Here is a 17,750-nt window from a genome sequence, read left to right on the forward strand (position 1 = left end):
GTCATCATCTTTTTCTGCAGTCCACCATGAATGAGACAGCTTCAGACCTTTGAAAGAAGTCTGCACACGACCTCTTGGCCCAAAGTATATCTTAGTTTAACCAGACCACTGAGCTGATTAACAGTTCTCCTAGGGCTGGCCGGAAAGATTAGATATGTAGTCCTCCTAGGGCTGGCCGGAAAGATTAGATATGTAGTCCTCCTAGGGCTGGCCGGAAAGATTAGATATGTAGTCCTCCTAGGGCTGGCCGGAAAGATTAGATATGTTTGTGGCTAGGAACCAATTGGTTACCGAGCAACAGGACCTACAGCTTACTGTGGGATCCAAACCACATTATATTGAGAAATGAACTTCTACTCCTCTTTGGGAGAGATGGAGTGCAAAGGGAGCAGATCAGTGGATTGTGAATGTCCTGAGAGAGGGCTACTCCATCCCTTTAAGGGAGGAGTCACCTTTAATCAATACTCCCATAGTATTGACTGCCTACCCAGTAGGCTCGGAGAAGTATTCAGCCCACTTGGAAGACATTTCACCTCTTAATAGGAAGAGAGCAGTAGAGGTGGTCGAAGATGTCAGAACAGAATGATTCTACAACCATCTTTTTGTAGTCCCCAAGTCATCAGGAGGTTGGAGTTTTTAGATGTCAGTTACCTGAATTTCTTCGTCCAGAAGAAATTCAGGATGATGGAAATGAATCAGACTCCTGTCATCCATTCACCAAGGTAACTGGATGATTAAAATCGACATGCAAGATGCATACTTCCACATCCCCATCCATCCGGACTTAAGGAAGTACCTCAGGTTCGTTTTCGGAAACAGTTTTTTTTAGTTTCGAGGTCTGGGCTTCGGTCTCTACAGCTCCTCAAGTTTTTAATCTGGTTCACCTCCCCCTTGCAAAGTGGCTCCATCTTATGGGCATCAATATCTCCCTGTATTTGTATGAGTGGCTCCTTAAATCCCCTATGAAGGAGAAGTGCACAGAGAACCTTTGGAAGACCCTTCTCATAATCAAAGGTTTGAGCGCCTCAGTGGCGTGGTTGGTTTGGTGTTTGCTTCTCACTTCTGTGGTCGCGGGTTCGATTCTCGGCCATTCCATTGAGGAGTGAGAGATGTGTATTTCTGGTGATGGAAGTTCACTCTCGACGTGGTTCGGAAGTCATGTAAAGCCGTTGGTCCCATTGCTGAATAACCACTGGTTCCATGCAACGTAAAAACACCATACAAGCAAACAATAACCAAAGGTTTGAGATTGTCGGTCAACATGCAGAAGTCCCAGTTGACTCCAACACAGGAGATACTTTATTTGGGGATGACAATCAACTCTTGGAGTTTTTGAGAATTTCCTTCCCCCAAGAGGGTAGATTTCTGCCTGCAGAGTGAACGAATTTCTCTCTCTCCAATCCTACTCGGCCAACAAGTGGACGAGTCTCTTAGGAACTAGACTCCATAGAGCAGTTCGTCACTCTGGAAAGACTCCACATGAGAGGGGTGCAATTCTTCCTGAGGGTCAGCTGGAACAAAAGAAAGTATCCGGACTCATTTGTATTTCCCATAACTCAGGAATTCAAGAGGGACTTGCAGTGGTGGAGTTCCTAAGGCAGACTTTGGGAAGGAAAATCTCTCCGCCCTCTGAGACCTGACCTAGAATTCTACTCAGACACGTTGGAGACCTAGCTTGGGGAACTCTACTGGGAAACAAGGAAGTTTCCAGTGCATGGTTTCCAGAACAGAGAAAATTACACATCAAAGAATTGAAGGCAGTTCATTTGGAACTACAATTCTAAGTAGACAATATTCCGCAAATGGTGTAAAAGACAACATCTTGTCAGAACAGACGTCTGTACCAGAAATTACAGACTTTCTGCTCTATTTGAGGTCCTCTAGAGGTCTGTCCTCCTCTGCCATTAGAGGATACAGGGCCATGCTAGCCATGTCTTTTATCATAAGGGTTTGGATCTATCCTTAAACCAAGATCTCAGTGACCTTATTAAATCATTCGACACAGCCAAACAAAAGAAAGTAGAGTTGGTCTCATGGAACTTGGATATGGTTCTAAAATGGCTCTCTGGTCCCTGTTTCAAGCCCCGTCATTTGAAGTCACTAGGGGATCTTACTAGTGACTGCTAAGAGGGTCAGTGAGCTTTGTGCTGTTAATAGCAGGATTGAATTGTCCGTTGACAGAAGGACTGAATTTTACCAAGGGGATGCAGTCTGTTCTTTTACCCTTAGTTTTCTGGCCAAGAACAAGACTCCAACCAAGCCCTGACCTCATCCTTTTTACCATTAAGAACTTGGGCCAGAACAGGAAGAGAGAGCTCTTTGCCAGGTGAGAGTATTAAGGTATTGCATAAAACTGGGAAAATCGGTGGACCTGCTAGTAATCTATGGTGCTCAATTAAAAATACTTCTTGACCCCTTTCTAAGAATGCCTTGTCGTTCTCTTTAAGGAACCTTATTACTAAAGCACATTCCCAGATTGGAGAGGATGTCTTGCCTTCATTTCAAGTTAAGGCTCATGAGATCAGACTGGCCACTGCCTCGTTAGCTTTTAAACTACTTGTCTCCCTCTTCCTTTCTCTTTCTCCCATTCGTCAATCAACATATTGGAGGTGTAAGTCAACTTTTGTAACTCTTGACTTGCATGACGTGGAAACTGTTTTTGAAAATTGCAGTACCTTCGGTCTGTTGTCAGTAGCTGGCATGGTTTTGGAGGATTAAGCATAGGAAGCATTCCTGCTAGCCTTGTTCTCTTCGCCTTGACATAAGGTGTTGTCTTAGGGCAGTCTGGGGATACCATGTACCTGGATTGCCCACCAGTTTTTTAGTGGATGTGTGGTGGTTTTTTATATGGTGTACGTAACAGCATTGTTTCTCTGGTTTTTATTGTGGTACTGCACCCAGGGCAGGGCCAATTATTGATGCTTTGCTAGCCATGGTCTATACCACCACGCCGCTAGAGCTTAAGGTGAGCACCAGCTCAGGAAACAACAAGCATTATATCAATGCTAACAACTTTTATATTCTCAATTTCATTACTATTACTAATGTTTTAGGAGTAAAATATGTCCATGTTTCCCCCTTCCTTTCAATGTGGGAGTCAGCTATGTAATTACTTGGTATGTTACTTGAAAATTTTATTTTTATGATAGAATTAAGTTTTATATATATATATATACACTTACCAAGAAATTACAAAATTGGAGCCCTCCCTCCTCCCCTCACATGGACATAAGGGCATATATAAATTGCAGCACTGCTGAGTTCTTCCTCTCTTTCCCCGAATGTGGACGGGGCTAGTCACCTACACACACACACACACACACACACACACACACACACACACACACACACACACACACAAAAAAGTGCTACACCAAATTTCAAAATTTAAGCTGCTGTGCCAGCTGAAACTATACAGTGGCCCCCCCATATTCGTGGGGGATGCGTACCAGACCCACCCCCCCCTGCAAATAGTTAGAACTAGCGAATAGTTGGAACCCCTATAGAAACGCTTTAAACCACCTATTTCGTTAGTTAAAACTCAAGAAAAAAAAATCTAAAAATTTTTATACCTGGTTTTTTAATAGTTTTATCACAAAAAGTGCATTATATGATGAAATTGATAAACAAACTCAGGAAATTGTGGATATTTCTCACAGCAACGTACCGTGACTAGGCGAATTTTCCGCGAATAATGCAGGGAAATGTTCCAGAGAGAAATCTGTGAGTGCATGAGTCCGCGAATCCAGAGAACGCGAATACGGGGAATTCCACTGTAGTTATGCAATTAGAAGCGTACAAGCTCCCCACCCATGCGCCTTCTACCTAACGTTATTGTAGTCTTGCTCATGCTGTAATATCTTTTTGAGCCACTCAGAAGCAATAAGTAAAATGAAATTTTAAATGACCGTTTGCTGTTAAGCCAAAGCTCTCAGTTGGATGAAGGCCTGCCCAGCCCTCGCACCCAGTAAGTGCTTACCCAAGCTTATCCCCCCTCCCCTCCACAGTACTTATAGATATGCAAAAGGAACAAATCTAATGGCCTCTAATGTCATTGTTGCTTTAAGGCCAGTAAGTCATGAATGCTCCAAACCAGACAAGGGCCCTCCTCACCTACCTTCCCCCCCTTCTCCCAAAGTACTTACTCCAGCCTACCACCCCCACAATACCACTCCCTCAGTGTGATATTGACTGTTAACAGCATTACAATAGTCATTTTCTGCCTGCTCACCATTGACAACCATACAGAATGCTTTTATTATTTTATTAAATGTATGTAAATTATGTGTTGTGGAACTAGTGGATAACATTAGTGCACAGACAGTGGATTACTTATTGTCTAAAATTACAGCTACATAGATTTTAGATTTTACCATATGAACCTTTAACCATGATCTTTTCAGTTAAATCCTGACGTAAATGCATTTCAACGCAAGTTTGTTAACGAAGTACGAAGGTGTGATGAGATGGAGCGGAAGCTACGTTATCTTGAGCGTGAGATCCGGAAGGATGGAATTCCGGTGCTCGATACAGGTGAAAATCCTGAGGCACCAATGCCAAGGGAAATGATTGATCTAGAGGTAAGTTATTCCACTCTGTCAAGTATGACTGGCACTGTTTCCAGCACGATAATGTTTTAGTAAGTGGTGTTTGGGAGATATCTGTATACTTTTAAAATGATCTGATAATAAGTCATCTGATAATAGGCAGTGCAGTGTAGACTAATGTGATTGTATGTTTGGAATATTGGTGTAGGGTTTTAGCTTGAAACTATATGTTTTTAGACAAATACAGATATATAGGGATTTAGCTTGTGAACACAAGCAGGGGCAGGCATTCAAACTCAATGACAATGTAGCAAATGACCAACAGGCAGGGGAAACCCTCCCACCTGCTGGTCTGCGCTCCATTTGCTTCCAGCAACTATTGAGTCCAAACTTCTTTCATTACTTTCTGCCAGACTTGTATTGATTAAACTTGAGTATTCTATTTCCTTCATTGGATTTTGACTTTCTTTTTTGCATTTTTTAAAACCAATCAGTGAAAGAGGCGTTCTTGCAAGGAATTAAGTGTATATTTTTTCCTAGCCGCTGTGAATACTAGTTTCATTGGACTAGCTTCTGGTTTCACAATAGCTTTTTCATTCTTTGATATAGTTGCTAATATTTTTACCTTTCAGGCTTGGTAGATTTAGCCACTTAAAAGATCTGTGACAGTAAGATTTGCCTTAAGGTAATTTTGCTGTCAAGGCATTCTTTGTATTTATTGAAAATAGGCTAGGTAGGCTTATTCTGAGATTCTGAGACTTAGTCTCTGTGATTCTTGACTGCTGCAGATGAGAACTCCAACAGTGGTGGAAGGAAGTAGAGGTGTTCTCCTACCCTTCATCTACATTGTCCTTTTGAACCTCATCTCCACTCTGTTTTGGCTGCAAGGTTAGAATGGGGAAGGGGAGTCGTCCCCACATTAGAAGGTTATGAAGCTTCTTTCTGTGTGCCTTTCCCTTTGGGGCAGAGATAGGGGCAGTTCTCGATCGATGTCAGCGATTGATTTCAAGGGCAGGGCAACTCCAGGTTCTCTTCGTCTTGTCTCTGTAAGCTTTCTAGCTCGCTTCAAGTCAAATTCTCTCTCTCTTCAATTGAATTAGTGTGTTGATTTTTCATGCAGCTCATTTTCTCCTCATTTTCCCAGTCTATTTCTATGGTTAGATGTTTGCAGTAACAGGTAATCACTTCAACCCTTCTCACTGCAGTCCTTCAGAATCACACAGTGTGCATGGCTCTTTTGCATGGACCATTGTCTTTTTTTTTACCTAACCTACAAGTCGATTAGGTTAGCTGATGATCCATGATCCAACTATGTTGATAAGGAAACACTGACTTTTCCCCAGCAATCTTTCAGGGTCGCTTGAGGCAGAATTTACATGACGTGTTCATGCTACTCATTCAGTTCTCGAATTCTTGATTTTTGAGTTTTCGGGGAGCAATGAGCTGGTGTTCCCAGTTCTTCCATGGTTGGATGGCCATGGTAACCAGGTAGCACTTCAACCCTTCTGTCTCCGGCTGTTTTGGGTCATTAGAGACAGGTTAGTGTGACCTGGTCTTGCAGCTTGGGCACTATTGACACATGGGTGCAACTGTTTTGCCAGGCCTGCTTAGTCCCTGGGGTACCAGACCAGCCAAGACTCTTGTACTGCTGGTCCAGGACTCCCTGGTACTACCCATGCTCCATGCACTTGCACTACAGCTATCCAGGATTTATAAGTTTGGTCAAGGCTCTTGGACAGCTGGTATTTGGTTTTTGACACCCCTGCTACCTGCGGTTCCTTGGAACCCAGGGATGCCAGTCTGGCCTAGCTAGCTACGCTAGTTAATCTAGTGAGGGAACCTGTACTGCTGGTACAGGATCCTTGGCTTGCATGGATCCAGGGGGTGACAGGGCCCGTGTGGTCTTGTCATCCACACTTATTAATGGGATTTCCCCATTCCTTCCTTTCTTCCCTATCCTTATTAAGTCTGATTTTTAGGAAGGTTTTAGCACGATCATGAGTAGCCTTTGCCCACATTTTTGTGAATTAGTAATTGCTTATATACGAAACAAACCTTCTATCTTAACATTAGGATTTACTAGTACCAAGCTGGAAATCGGTAGAATTAAAATTAAACTTGTGCGATCCAGGGACTATTGGCATCTACCAGGTCACGGGGCATGTATTACCCAGAATGACCTTGGCGTCCTGTGACCTACCAGTTATCTTTCTACCGCCTTTAAGATAGGACGTGTTCTCTGTCTATCTGTTTAAAGCCAGTTTTAGTTTGCCCTTTTTTATCCATTTCTTTTTCATTTTTCTTATTAATTCTCTTTCTCTGAGTGTGCTCAGTGTGGGTGTGAGCTATAAGAGTGTATAAGTGGTGAGATGGAGTTTTTTGCGTCACCGTCGAGATCTTCCATTTCAAAGGCAAGACAAAGGAAATGCCCTGGATCAGTGGCTTTCCGTGTTCAAGATTCCTAACTTAGATGTCGACGGATCCTCATCCAACGTGTAGTAGGTGCAGAGAAAATGTATGTACAGTTACTAATCCTTGTTCTGTTTGTCGTGGTTGGTCGGTGGAACAGTGGAGGAAGTTTCATGAGAAAGGCCAGTATAAAAGAAAGGAGTCTACGCCATCTTTGGATGACTAAGCGTTGCCAGCTTCTTTTGTACTGGCGATACGCCAGACTGCTCCATATGTTTCGCCACCTGCCTTTCATTTGTCCCATACCCCTTCGGTTTCTCCTAGCGGTTCGTTATTGGAAACTCCAGGAGGGGTTTTGGGTAATTTTATGCATAATATTTATGCTCCGTTGTTCCCAGCAGGGAGGGGGGGAGCATCGCCATCTTTGTTTCAGGTGCCGGCTCCTGATGTGAACAGGATGGAAGGTTCGTGGGCGGCACTAGGCCTACCAGGCATACCAACCTTGGAAGGTTTGCTGTCGCATTATATGGCGTCACAGTTCCAGCAGAGTCCGGCAGCGCTGAATATTCCTCATCCCCCTGGATTGTCCTTTATGGGAAATAATGCTGCGGCTACTCCAACAACTTCAATGTTGACGGCGATGCAGAATGTGGGAAGTAATTTTGCTGCAAACGCAAGGATGCCAGCAGCAGCCGCACAGTCTCTCCCTACAAGATTGGTGACGTCACAACCAACGTCACACACCGACATGGCGGACGCGATGACGTCACAGCCTACTGCTTCTCAGTCTTCTTTGCTGCCTCCGGATCCAAATACACTTCCTGACTCGTTGGTACACACTATAATGAAGAAATTACAGAATCTAGAGAAGAAAATTAATAAGAAAGACAAGAAGAAAAGGCGTGATTCGTCTTCTTCTTCGTCGTCTTCTTCCTCTAGCTAGGCGTTATCGCTAAGTTCGTTGACGTCACGGCGTGTACCAGTCAGGCGTTGGAGGATACGGGATTTCGTGACTGATCCTCGGGCCAAGAGGAGAAGAGTGAATTCTTCTTCATCTTCGGGCCAGGACTGTCACATCCCAGTCAGCAAGAAAGGCAAGAAGTCAGTGGCTGGTAAGATCAAAGCTAGCAGACGAAGCTGTTTACAAGAATCCAAATGAGCGAGTGAGCCGACGGTCGCTGGGCTGGCAGCCGATGCGGAGTTGCCAGTAGAGACGACAAAGAGTCTAAGGAAGACTACAATGTCATTGGCGAAATCGACGTTGGGGGTGAAAAGTGCAGCAAAGGATAGACTATGCACAGATACCGGTTTCACCTGTAAGGCCGTTTAAAATATGGAGAAAAGATGAAAAAGCTCCTATTAAAAGAACAAAAAATAGTGAGTTGGCAACCTCGTCTGATACGTTGGTGGAAGGAGTTGTCCGCTTAGATGAAGGATCAAGGCCGAATTCTCAGACGGTCGTTGGAGACGATATCAATTGTCATGGAGAAGAAGTGAACTCGGTTTCGAGAGAGCCTTCATCTTGGAGATATAGGCGAGATTCTCGCTCTCAATCTGCGAGCAGAGAAGAATTGAGGCGGTCTCGTTCTCCTGCTGACTGTTCGGGATCAAGGCGTCGGCGGTCAACTGAGATCAAAGGGACCGCGGCCGTAGAGGCAGACGGCCACAAAGCACCCGGACGTTTGTCAGGGGATAGGAGTGAGATAGCGTCTCCCTTGCCTGAGCACAGCACGCTAGGACCGGAGAAAGGAGAAAACCAAGCATTTCTGGCTTTGTATGCAGAGGTGATTGCTTTGATTCGTCAATTCAGTAACCTTTCGGGGAGAACGGAAATGCCTGCCAGTATGCTTCCTCCAGGGATTGACATGGCGTTTGGGTTGAAAAAGGATACAAAGGTATCATATAAATTGCCTTGTTAAAGTCATGCGGAGTCGGCTTTACAGCATGTAAACGCTCGGATTGCGGGAAGGGATAATTCCTTAAGATCAAATAGATCATTTAAGGTTATCCCTCCTCCGATGATGAAACATAGGAAATATTATACGACATCGATGGTTCCTTTGCTATCTGGACAAATTAACCCAAATGTGGTAAGGTTAAGACCTGGATTAAACTTAGAGCAAGTAAAAATGGAATGCCCTTCGATGACTTGCCAAGAGGCTGCTATGTTAGAAGCAACAGCTTCTTCTGTCTTTCAGACCGCTTCTTGGTTGGATCTTTGGTCAACAGCAGTGGCGAAGATTGCATCCTCAGAAATGACGAGAAAAGTAGTGGATGAATCAATGTTCATTAGATTACTACAATCAGGTGCCAAAGCAATTGCGTACTTGACAAATTTGAGTGCCAATGTTTGGGCAAATATCCTATTAATAAGGAGAGATGCAGCTTTGGCTAGGCTAAGCCACTCTGTTGATTTGGATTCCCTGCTAACAATGAGGAACGGGAATATTTTAGAGTCGCAATTGCTGTTGCCAGAAGCCATACTAGAAGAGGCTATAGATAGAAGAAGGATGGACACTAACGATGGATTGATACAGCGGGCAGTTAGAAAAGCATCTAACGGTCAAAATAACCCTATGGAGGTAAGGCAGCAGCAAATATCTCGAAAGAAGCCAGTGAGGAATAGCATCCCTAGTAGAGCAACAAGACCCTCTTCCCCAAAGAAATTAGCTCATTGGCCCTTTCACAATAGAAATAACAGAGGAAGGGGGATTAGGGAAAGAGGGAGAGGCTCAAGGCTATAGGATGGGCGCCTCTCATCACTCAGCCACACCAGTGGGGGGTTGCCTGGCAAATCACTGGAAGGTGTGGCAGGAACTGGGAGCAGAGCAGTGGATGGTGGCTGTTCTCAGGGTCGGGTATTTGATTCCGTTCGAAGTATCCCCACCCCTGACGGAACAGCCATTACGTCACCTCACTTATGCTCAAGAACCTCAAAAGGCTTTTATTCTGCAAGAGGAAGTGAAGAGGATGATGGAAAAAGGGGCTGTGGAACAAGTATTGTTCCGTCGAAGGGGTTTTACAGCAGGATTTTCCTTGTACCCAAACCCAATGGGGACTGGAGGACAGTAATACACCTGTCAACATTGAATCTGATAATAAAAAATACCAGATTCAAAATGGAAACTCCAAAGACAGTTTTACAAGCAGTCAGGATCAAGGACTTTATGCTGACAATCGACTTGAAGGACGCATACTTTCAGATCCCAGTCCATCAGTCTTCAAGGAAATTTCTCTTTCTCCGCTTCAATCTTGCAGAGAAAGTTTTCGAGTTCAAAGTTCTGTGCTTTGGATTGACAACGTCTCCTCAAGTTTTTACAAGTGTTCACTCACGTGTCGACATGGGCGCATGCTCAGGGGATCAGGCTAATAAAGATACTAGACGATTGGCTGGTGATAGCAAAGTCCAGAGAGAAATTACTCAGGGACAGGGTGACACTTCTACAGTTTTGTCACAGCTTAGGCATTGTGATAAATCAGGAGAAGTCGCAGTTAGATCCAAGTCAACGGCTGGTGTATCTGGGAATGGTTATAGACACAATAAAAGCCAAAGTATTCCCGACAGACCAGCGAATAGAAAAATGCAAACAAGTGGTGAATGCCTTTTTGGAAAAACAAACACAGCCAGCAAAACAGTGGCAGGTAGTACTGGGAGTTCTAACTTCCTTGGAGAAACTAGTACCACAAGGGAGGCTACACCTTTGATCTCTACAATGGAGGATGAAGGAGTTTTGGTCACCAATATTAGATCACCCGTACGAGCAGATTCCCTTGTTGTCAGAAGTGAGGAAAGACTTGCTGTGGTGGATGAAGGACAACAATCTGACAGTGGGTGTTCCCCTTCAGCAACCCTCCCCGGATCTCTTGCTGTTCTCAGATGTGTCACTAGAAGGTTGGGGAGCACATATGGAGGAGCCTATGGTTTCAGCGAAATGGAGTGGCGAGGACAGAGAACTCCATATAAACTTGCTGGAGTTGATAGCAGCGTTTCTAGCACTACAGGAGTTCGGGGAGAGGGTGAAGGGACAGTCAGTGGTATTGATGTCAGACAACACCACAGTAGTAGCTTACATAAATAAACAAGGAGGACTAGTGTCTCGACAGTTACATGTGATGACAATTCAACTTCATCAGTGGGCTGTAGAGAACCTAGTAGACATCAGAGCCAGATATATTCCGGGAAAAGAAACATAGTGGCCGACAAGTTGAGCCGAAGGGATCAGATCCTGGGTATGGAGTGGTCCTTGCACCAACAGGTAGTGAACAGGATACTCATGTTGTGGGAAAGGCCGATCATAGACCTATTTGTAACCAGGTACAACAAAAAGTTGCAAGTGTATTGTTCGGTAGTCCCAGACGTAGAGGCAGTAGCAGAAGATGCACTACAACACCCTTGGGACAATCTGGACGTTTTCGCATTTCCTCCATTATGTCTAATCCGTCAGGTTCTGAACAGGGTAATGCGGTCTCAGAACCTCAGAATGATCTGGTAGCTCCTTTAGGGCCAAAGGCCGAATGGTTTCCGGACCTCATGGAACTCCTAGTAGACGTGCCGAGAGAGTTACCCCCATGGAACAGCCTACTATGTCAGTCGCACGTGGAAAGGTACAACCGGTCGGAGAAGTCCCTATCACTTCACGGGTGGAGACTGTCAAGTGTCTCTTGCGAGCGAGAGGGTTTTCGCAGAAAGCAGCAGCGCAGATGGCAGGTAATATCAGAAAGTCATCGGCAGCAGTATACCAAGGAAAGTGGTCAGCATACTGTGATTGGTGTCGTAGAGGGAACTTGTCTCCACTCGGTACCACTATTGTATTTGTGTAGGAACAAATACAGAGTTAAAAGTCTTTTGTATAATTCCTAACTGAAAACCTGAATTTTTTTACATTAATGTCTGACATCAGCCACCCCGCACTCTGGTACCTGGGCCAGAAGGCAAAATTGAGTGCAGACCAGCAGGTGGGCAGAGCTTCCCCCTGCCTGTCATTAGTTGACTTATCTTGTCGATAAGTTTGAATGTCTGTTCCAAGTTACATTTGCAAGTTAAATGCCTATGTAAAAAAAACTTCAGGTGTGTATGTTTGGAAAAGTATACTGTAAATTATTTTTAAAGTTACCTATATTTTTTCATAGTTGTATTTTTATATTTGGAATAATTAGAAAAAACTTTGTTTTTTGGTATATCAGTGTGACTCTTATTGAGGTTATGTAATCTCATGTGACTAACTTATTTTTCTCAAAGTCTAAGCAGCCATATTGATAGGTTTAATTTAACATAGCATATGTTGCAGACTTTCCTTTGTTTTAACAGGCAACTTTTGAGAAACTTGAAAATGAACTTAAAGAAGTAAATAGCAATGCTGAGGCCCTCAAACGAAATTATCTTGAGTTAACAGAACTAAAACATATCTTAAAGAAAACTCAAGCTTTCTTTGATGAGGTAAGTTTTCACAGTTTCTCTCTTCTAGTGTGTCAGCCATTTATAAAATTGTCAAAACGTATGTTGGGGCTTTGGCAGTTTCATGTCATTAGGCAAGTTGTTTCCTTTGATGGATGACTAGCTTTTACAGACTGAAAGGTTGAACTAAAACCATACTTTTGTGAGAGGTAGTAAGATGTTACGACAATTTTATAAGCTGCTGGAGAATTGTGTGTTATGATTTTGGGTGTATTGTAGTGCTTTATATCAGTATTTTGATGATTTTTATATTTGAGGGTTCATTTCACTTAAGGAGACTTAGTGGTTTATTAAAAAGGCTTCTTATATAATATAATGAAGTTACTGAAAATTGTGGTGATAACTTGAAGTGCCAATCTGTAGTTTCTAGATATCAGAGCTTGCTTCTGTCTTCAGTTAATGTTTGGAATTAATTTTAAATGGATCACTTGCAGTAGTAGTAGTGCTTTGCTACTAGTACTCTATTAGCATAACCAGTCTATTTTGGTTGTTCAAAAGTATGGAGTTGTTTCAAGTTGGTTCCTTTTTTATCATATATAAGTAATATTTAATCATTATTGTGAATACTTTGATTTTGAAAAGTTGATACAAGAGTTGTGATGTAAATTGAAAGGTCCTGATATCTCTAATAACAATAATTAATTGAAAAGCCCTATGTCCATACAACAGGAAGCTTTGTGTATATAAAATAAGGTAATGGGTAATTAATTCTGGTAGTACCTCCCTATAATGTGGAAATCCCATTTCACAAAGTGCACCAGATCACTTCAAAGTGTCCATTTTGTGCAGAAAATTCAAAATAGTTTCCTCTTAATTCTCCAACTTTATTTTATTATGGTCTTTATTTTGTCTCAGGACTATTGTGTGAAGATTGCTTATCATGATTTTTTTATAGTGTGCGTGATTTAAAGCGTTCGTGAATGTTGTGTTTCCCAAGATAATCTGCTGTTATCTAGCTCTTTTGTTTTCATGCATTTATATTTCTTACATGCATTTGTTTGTGGTACCTAAATCCTGAACACGCATTTCTTTGTGGTTCCTAAATCTAGAACTTATGCTTATCCAAAATATTAGCAAATGATACCACAATCTGTTTTCAGTTGGCAGTGTCTTGACATTATTGTGAAGGTGTGCTGTTATTTTATACCACTTTTTTAATTGGCAACATTCTTGAACTTACATTGTCTTTCACCATTTTTTTTTTTTTTTTTTTTTTTTTTTTTTTTTTTTGCATGCTTTTAAGGCAGGTTTTCAGACTTCCATTTGGTTATTTTCTGAGTTGGTGGCAATGAGTCATTAGTATCCCTGAATTTTGAAAATTACTGTCTTGACATTATGAGGCAAGTGGGACCATACTTGTATAGTACAATAGCTATATAATGAGATTTGGTAGAAATTGATTACATTTTGAATATTTATGTAATTGAATAAACTAATATATTGTGTGCTTTCTATCAGTAATTATGCATGAAGGAAGTGGTTGACAGTATAAACATGTATGGGGCTACCACTTACAGTGTGCCTTGATACTAAATATTCTTTGTGGTGTTCCTTCAGTCACAGTTGCATTGCTTTATGTCATTTACATTATCTTTTTTTTTTTATTTTTGGGGGGGGGGTATTTTCCTTTAACTTTGTTTCAACTTGAATCTCTTATTTAAAAACAAATAATTTGTCCCACTCCTTTAAAGCTTTTCCGGCTGCGATGTCAAGCCAAACAAAAGCATGAAGGTCACACTAGTTACAATAAAAGGAACCCTACTGAAGGTGTCTTATTCAGACAATATAGTATTTTTCCAATGAATCTTACCTTTTTTATGAGAGCTGCATTTCCCGCATCAGTCAGGAGGATGATGAAAGTGTAAAACAAAAAATTAATGAGAGCGTTCCGTTTGAACCATGGAATGACCCATCCCTTTTGGGTGGTATGGGTGTATATAGTTTTCAATTCAGTTTTTTTTCTGTCAGCGGCCTGTGAGGACGCACTGGCAAAGGTGTACTTGATTTTGTGGATGACTAGCTTGTTTTCTGGGTTTGGTATGGCTTTCCTGAGTTTTTTCATTATTATATAGGACATCATCAAAAGAGAATAAAGATAAGTTGTTTCGAGTCTGTAATGTAAGAGGGTGCAATACAGGCAGCCCCCGATTACCGATAGGTTCCATTCTTGGGGGCCTGATGCCAACCAAAAATCGTTGCTAACCGAAATTCAAAAGTGTACGGATGCCACGATCCACCTTACGGTGCCCTAGACTTGTTAACGATGCTTTGGACAGTCACGGCCAGATATTTTCCCCTAATATGTAATAACTCTTTCATGAAAATGTGGAATTTCATTTGCCTAATCAATTAGTATGATGTGCATGGTAGTTCTACAAATTTTTAATGTCAGATTCAATGAACTTACTGGTAAATCTTGGCCTAGAATCATATTTCTTAGTTAAATAGGTTAAAAAAACAAAAGAGAATGATAAAAGTATTGTTAGTAACATTATAATCGTTGCTGAAATGCTACAGCCATAAACAACTGAACGAAAACTGTTGTTTTGCTACAAACAATTGGATGAAAACAGTTGTTTTGCTACAAACAACTGAACGAAAACAGTTGTTTTGCTACAAACAACTGAACAAAAACCGTTGTTTTGCCACAAACAACTGAACGAAAACAGTTGATTCGCTACAACAACCAAACCGAATCTGTTAACAACAATGTTTTGCTTGCACTTCAGCCATTGTGCGATAGTAAAAACTTTCTGTAATGTTACAAATAATGTTAATTAAGTAGAACATGACTTAAATATTTTTGCATTATACCTTTATTTGCTATGAAGAAAATATTGGCAAGGAAATATAGTACTGCTAAATTTAAGCTGCAGTTGTAGCTGAATCTAAAAAAAAAATGTTCACACTGCTAATGACTATAAATTATTGTGCATCAGCAACATAGATGAAACTCTACCACAATAATAGTGGAGAAAAAAGCATTTTAATAATACTGGCCATGAAAGGATACAGATTAGTGTTTTTTTCACACTGATAAAAGATATGTAAATCTCGTATTAGGAAAAAATAGGATGAAAATAGTGAGTGGAATCTTAATTTTTTACACAAACATGCTACCGACACCATTTATTAACGAAAAATATAGATTGATCTAGTTCACAACAAGACGTATTAAAGTCGTATTTCAACTTAAAAGCACTTCATATAATGATAAATAACCTTGTTCCATATAAATAGAGTTTCTAGAGATTAATTTACACTAAATAGAAACAAGAAAATCTCTCTGAATTGAGTGAAATATGGCGAAATAATCTTACCTCTGCTCTCAGCTGATTTTTCCAAACCAAAACATTGAGTGATTTGTTTGTATTTTATATTGCTATGGTAATATGAGATTACATACAGTATTATTGGATACAGTAAAGTAAAGCATAACTTAATGAAAGCCAAGGAAAAAAATGCAAATTCGTTATGTTGTATTTCATGAGGTCTCTCGGCGCTTAGGCCTAGCTACTGATAACCAGACAGTAGCACCATCTATTAACAAAAAAATAACTAAATCTAGTTCACAATAAGACTTATTTAAGTCATATTTCAACCGCTAAATAGAAGCAAGAAAATTGTTTTGAATTAAGAGTTAAATGTGGCAATATAATCATACCTGCCATCAGCTGATTTTTCCAAACCAAAACATGGTTGGTTTGTTTGTATTTTATAATACAATAATAATATAAGACTAAATACAGTATTATTGGATACAGCAAAGTAAAGGGTAACTTTTTAAAAGAGCCAAGGAAAATATGCATATTTTTTATGTTTATATACTTGGCCTAAGCCACCGATAACCAGACAGCAGTTCTATTAACCCCATGGAGGGTCAAGCTCAGCTTTAATCTTCAGTTTGCGACAGTGATGTGTTAAATGCGGGATCAAGGATAGCTCTTTTAAATATCTCTGTGATCAGTGTATTTGTTGGCCAGAGCAATCCCTATGTGGGATGATCTTGTATTCTTTCTTGGAAGCGTTCTCATGATGATAGGTGTTCACCTGACATTGAACGCTCACTAGACATGCCTGACATCGGAAGCTCACTTGACATAGGTGCTTGCCTGACATTGGCCACACTTGACAGCAGGGACTCGGCTGATGACGAATACTTTCCTAGTGTTAGACTTTCACCTGGTGTGAGACACTTGCTTTTTTCTTCTTGGTCTCCCAGGTGGCTGGCTATGCCAGATCATCTTCACTTTTTTTTTTTTTAAATCCAATGTGAGGGGGTTTTGTGCAAGTGCATTTGTTCTCCACAGTCTCCTTCCTTTCTCAGGCATTCTCATCAACTTTTGATGCCTTGTGAGATGGTGCTAGTATTTTACTCAGTTTGGAGAAAAGTGGGAGAGTATCATTCCCTTGTTCTGTCTTGCAGTTGCCATTGGCAAAGCATAAGGCATGGGTGCCTCATTGTAGTTTCCATTCTCCTCAGGTGTCTCACTTCTAGTCTTGGTCCCCTTCTTTTTCGACTTGTCTACTCATGAGTATTCTAGGCATTTTTTTTTTCCAACCATATTTGGCAACATAGACTCCTCAGGCTGCTTCCCAGTCACCGAGGCAGGATTTGAGGTATTCTTGAGCCTCTTTTAGCCCTGAGGATTGGCACATCTGCCTGGTAGACAAGCAGATCCTTCTTTGGCAGCAACAGAGCAGACTGGATAGGCTTCCCCTTAACCAAGCTTTTTGAGTGCTGATGAAGAACAGGTAGCATCATGAGCTTTTCAGAGACTGATTAAGGTCTGCTAACAAAAAATTTCTTGATTTCTTTTTGAAAAACATTGATTTAGAATTGGAGGTTCCTTAGGACTGCTAGGCTGGAACCCAAGGCAGATCCCAGTCTCCAAAACTGGCTAAGTCCGCACTTAACAGGTTTGACTGGCTAAATTGCACTGTCGGAAAGTCTGTTCTAAAAGTTCTTCCTCTTTTCTTCCCCTCTTTGTGAGAAAGACAAGAGCAATATTGTAAAAAACTAGGCAGTTGCCAGATTTAACTCCAGTTTTCCATTAGAGATTCATTCCAATTATTTCTTGCTGCTGGATGTCTTCCATTAGAGACCCCAATTTTTTCTTGCTGCTGGACTCTAATAAAAAGAGCAGTTTCCTTAGGTAAGATTTGTATTAACTTTTGTGGAGTTGGAGAATTTTCTCATTATGAAGGTAATGTCAAATGGAAATGGCTATGGCAGCCATGGACAAAATAGCAAGATTGTTTCTAGTTTTCCCCAAGGAACAATACTTTGGAAGCAATTCTGTGGAATTTTTGGATTGCATAGAGATAAGTGTCAGACC

General features: G+C 41.3%; 1 protein-coding gene across 2 annotated transcripts in view; it reads left to right on the forward strand.

The window, feature by feature from the left end:
* LOC135196928 (V-type proton ATPase 116 kDa subunit a 1-like) overlaps positions 1–17,750 on the forward strand; it is a 182,908-nt gene that overhangs the window by 39,058 nt on the left and 126,100 nt on the right. For both annotated transcript variants that reach the window (XM_064223765.1, XM_064223766.1), the window contains exons 3-4: positions 4,404–4,580; positions 12,265–12,393. In XM_064223765.1, coding sequence (XP_064079835.1) covers positions 4,404–4,580; positions 12,265–12,393 — 306 coding nt within the window. The remainder of the gene's footprint in view (positions 1–4,403; positions 4,581–12,264; positions 12,394–17,750) is intronic.

Source organism: Macrobrachium nipponense, chromosome 18, assembly GCF_015104395.2.
Source record: "Macrobrachium nipponense isolate FS-2020 chromosome 18, ASM1510439v2, whole genome shotgun sequence".
In the NCBI taxonomy this organism is placed as follows: Eukaryota; Metazoa; Arthropoda; class Malacostraca; order Decapoda; family Palaemonidae; genus Macrobrachium; species Macrobrachium nipponense.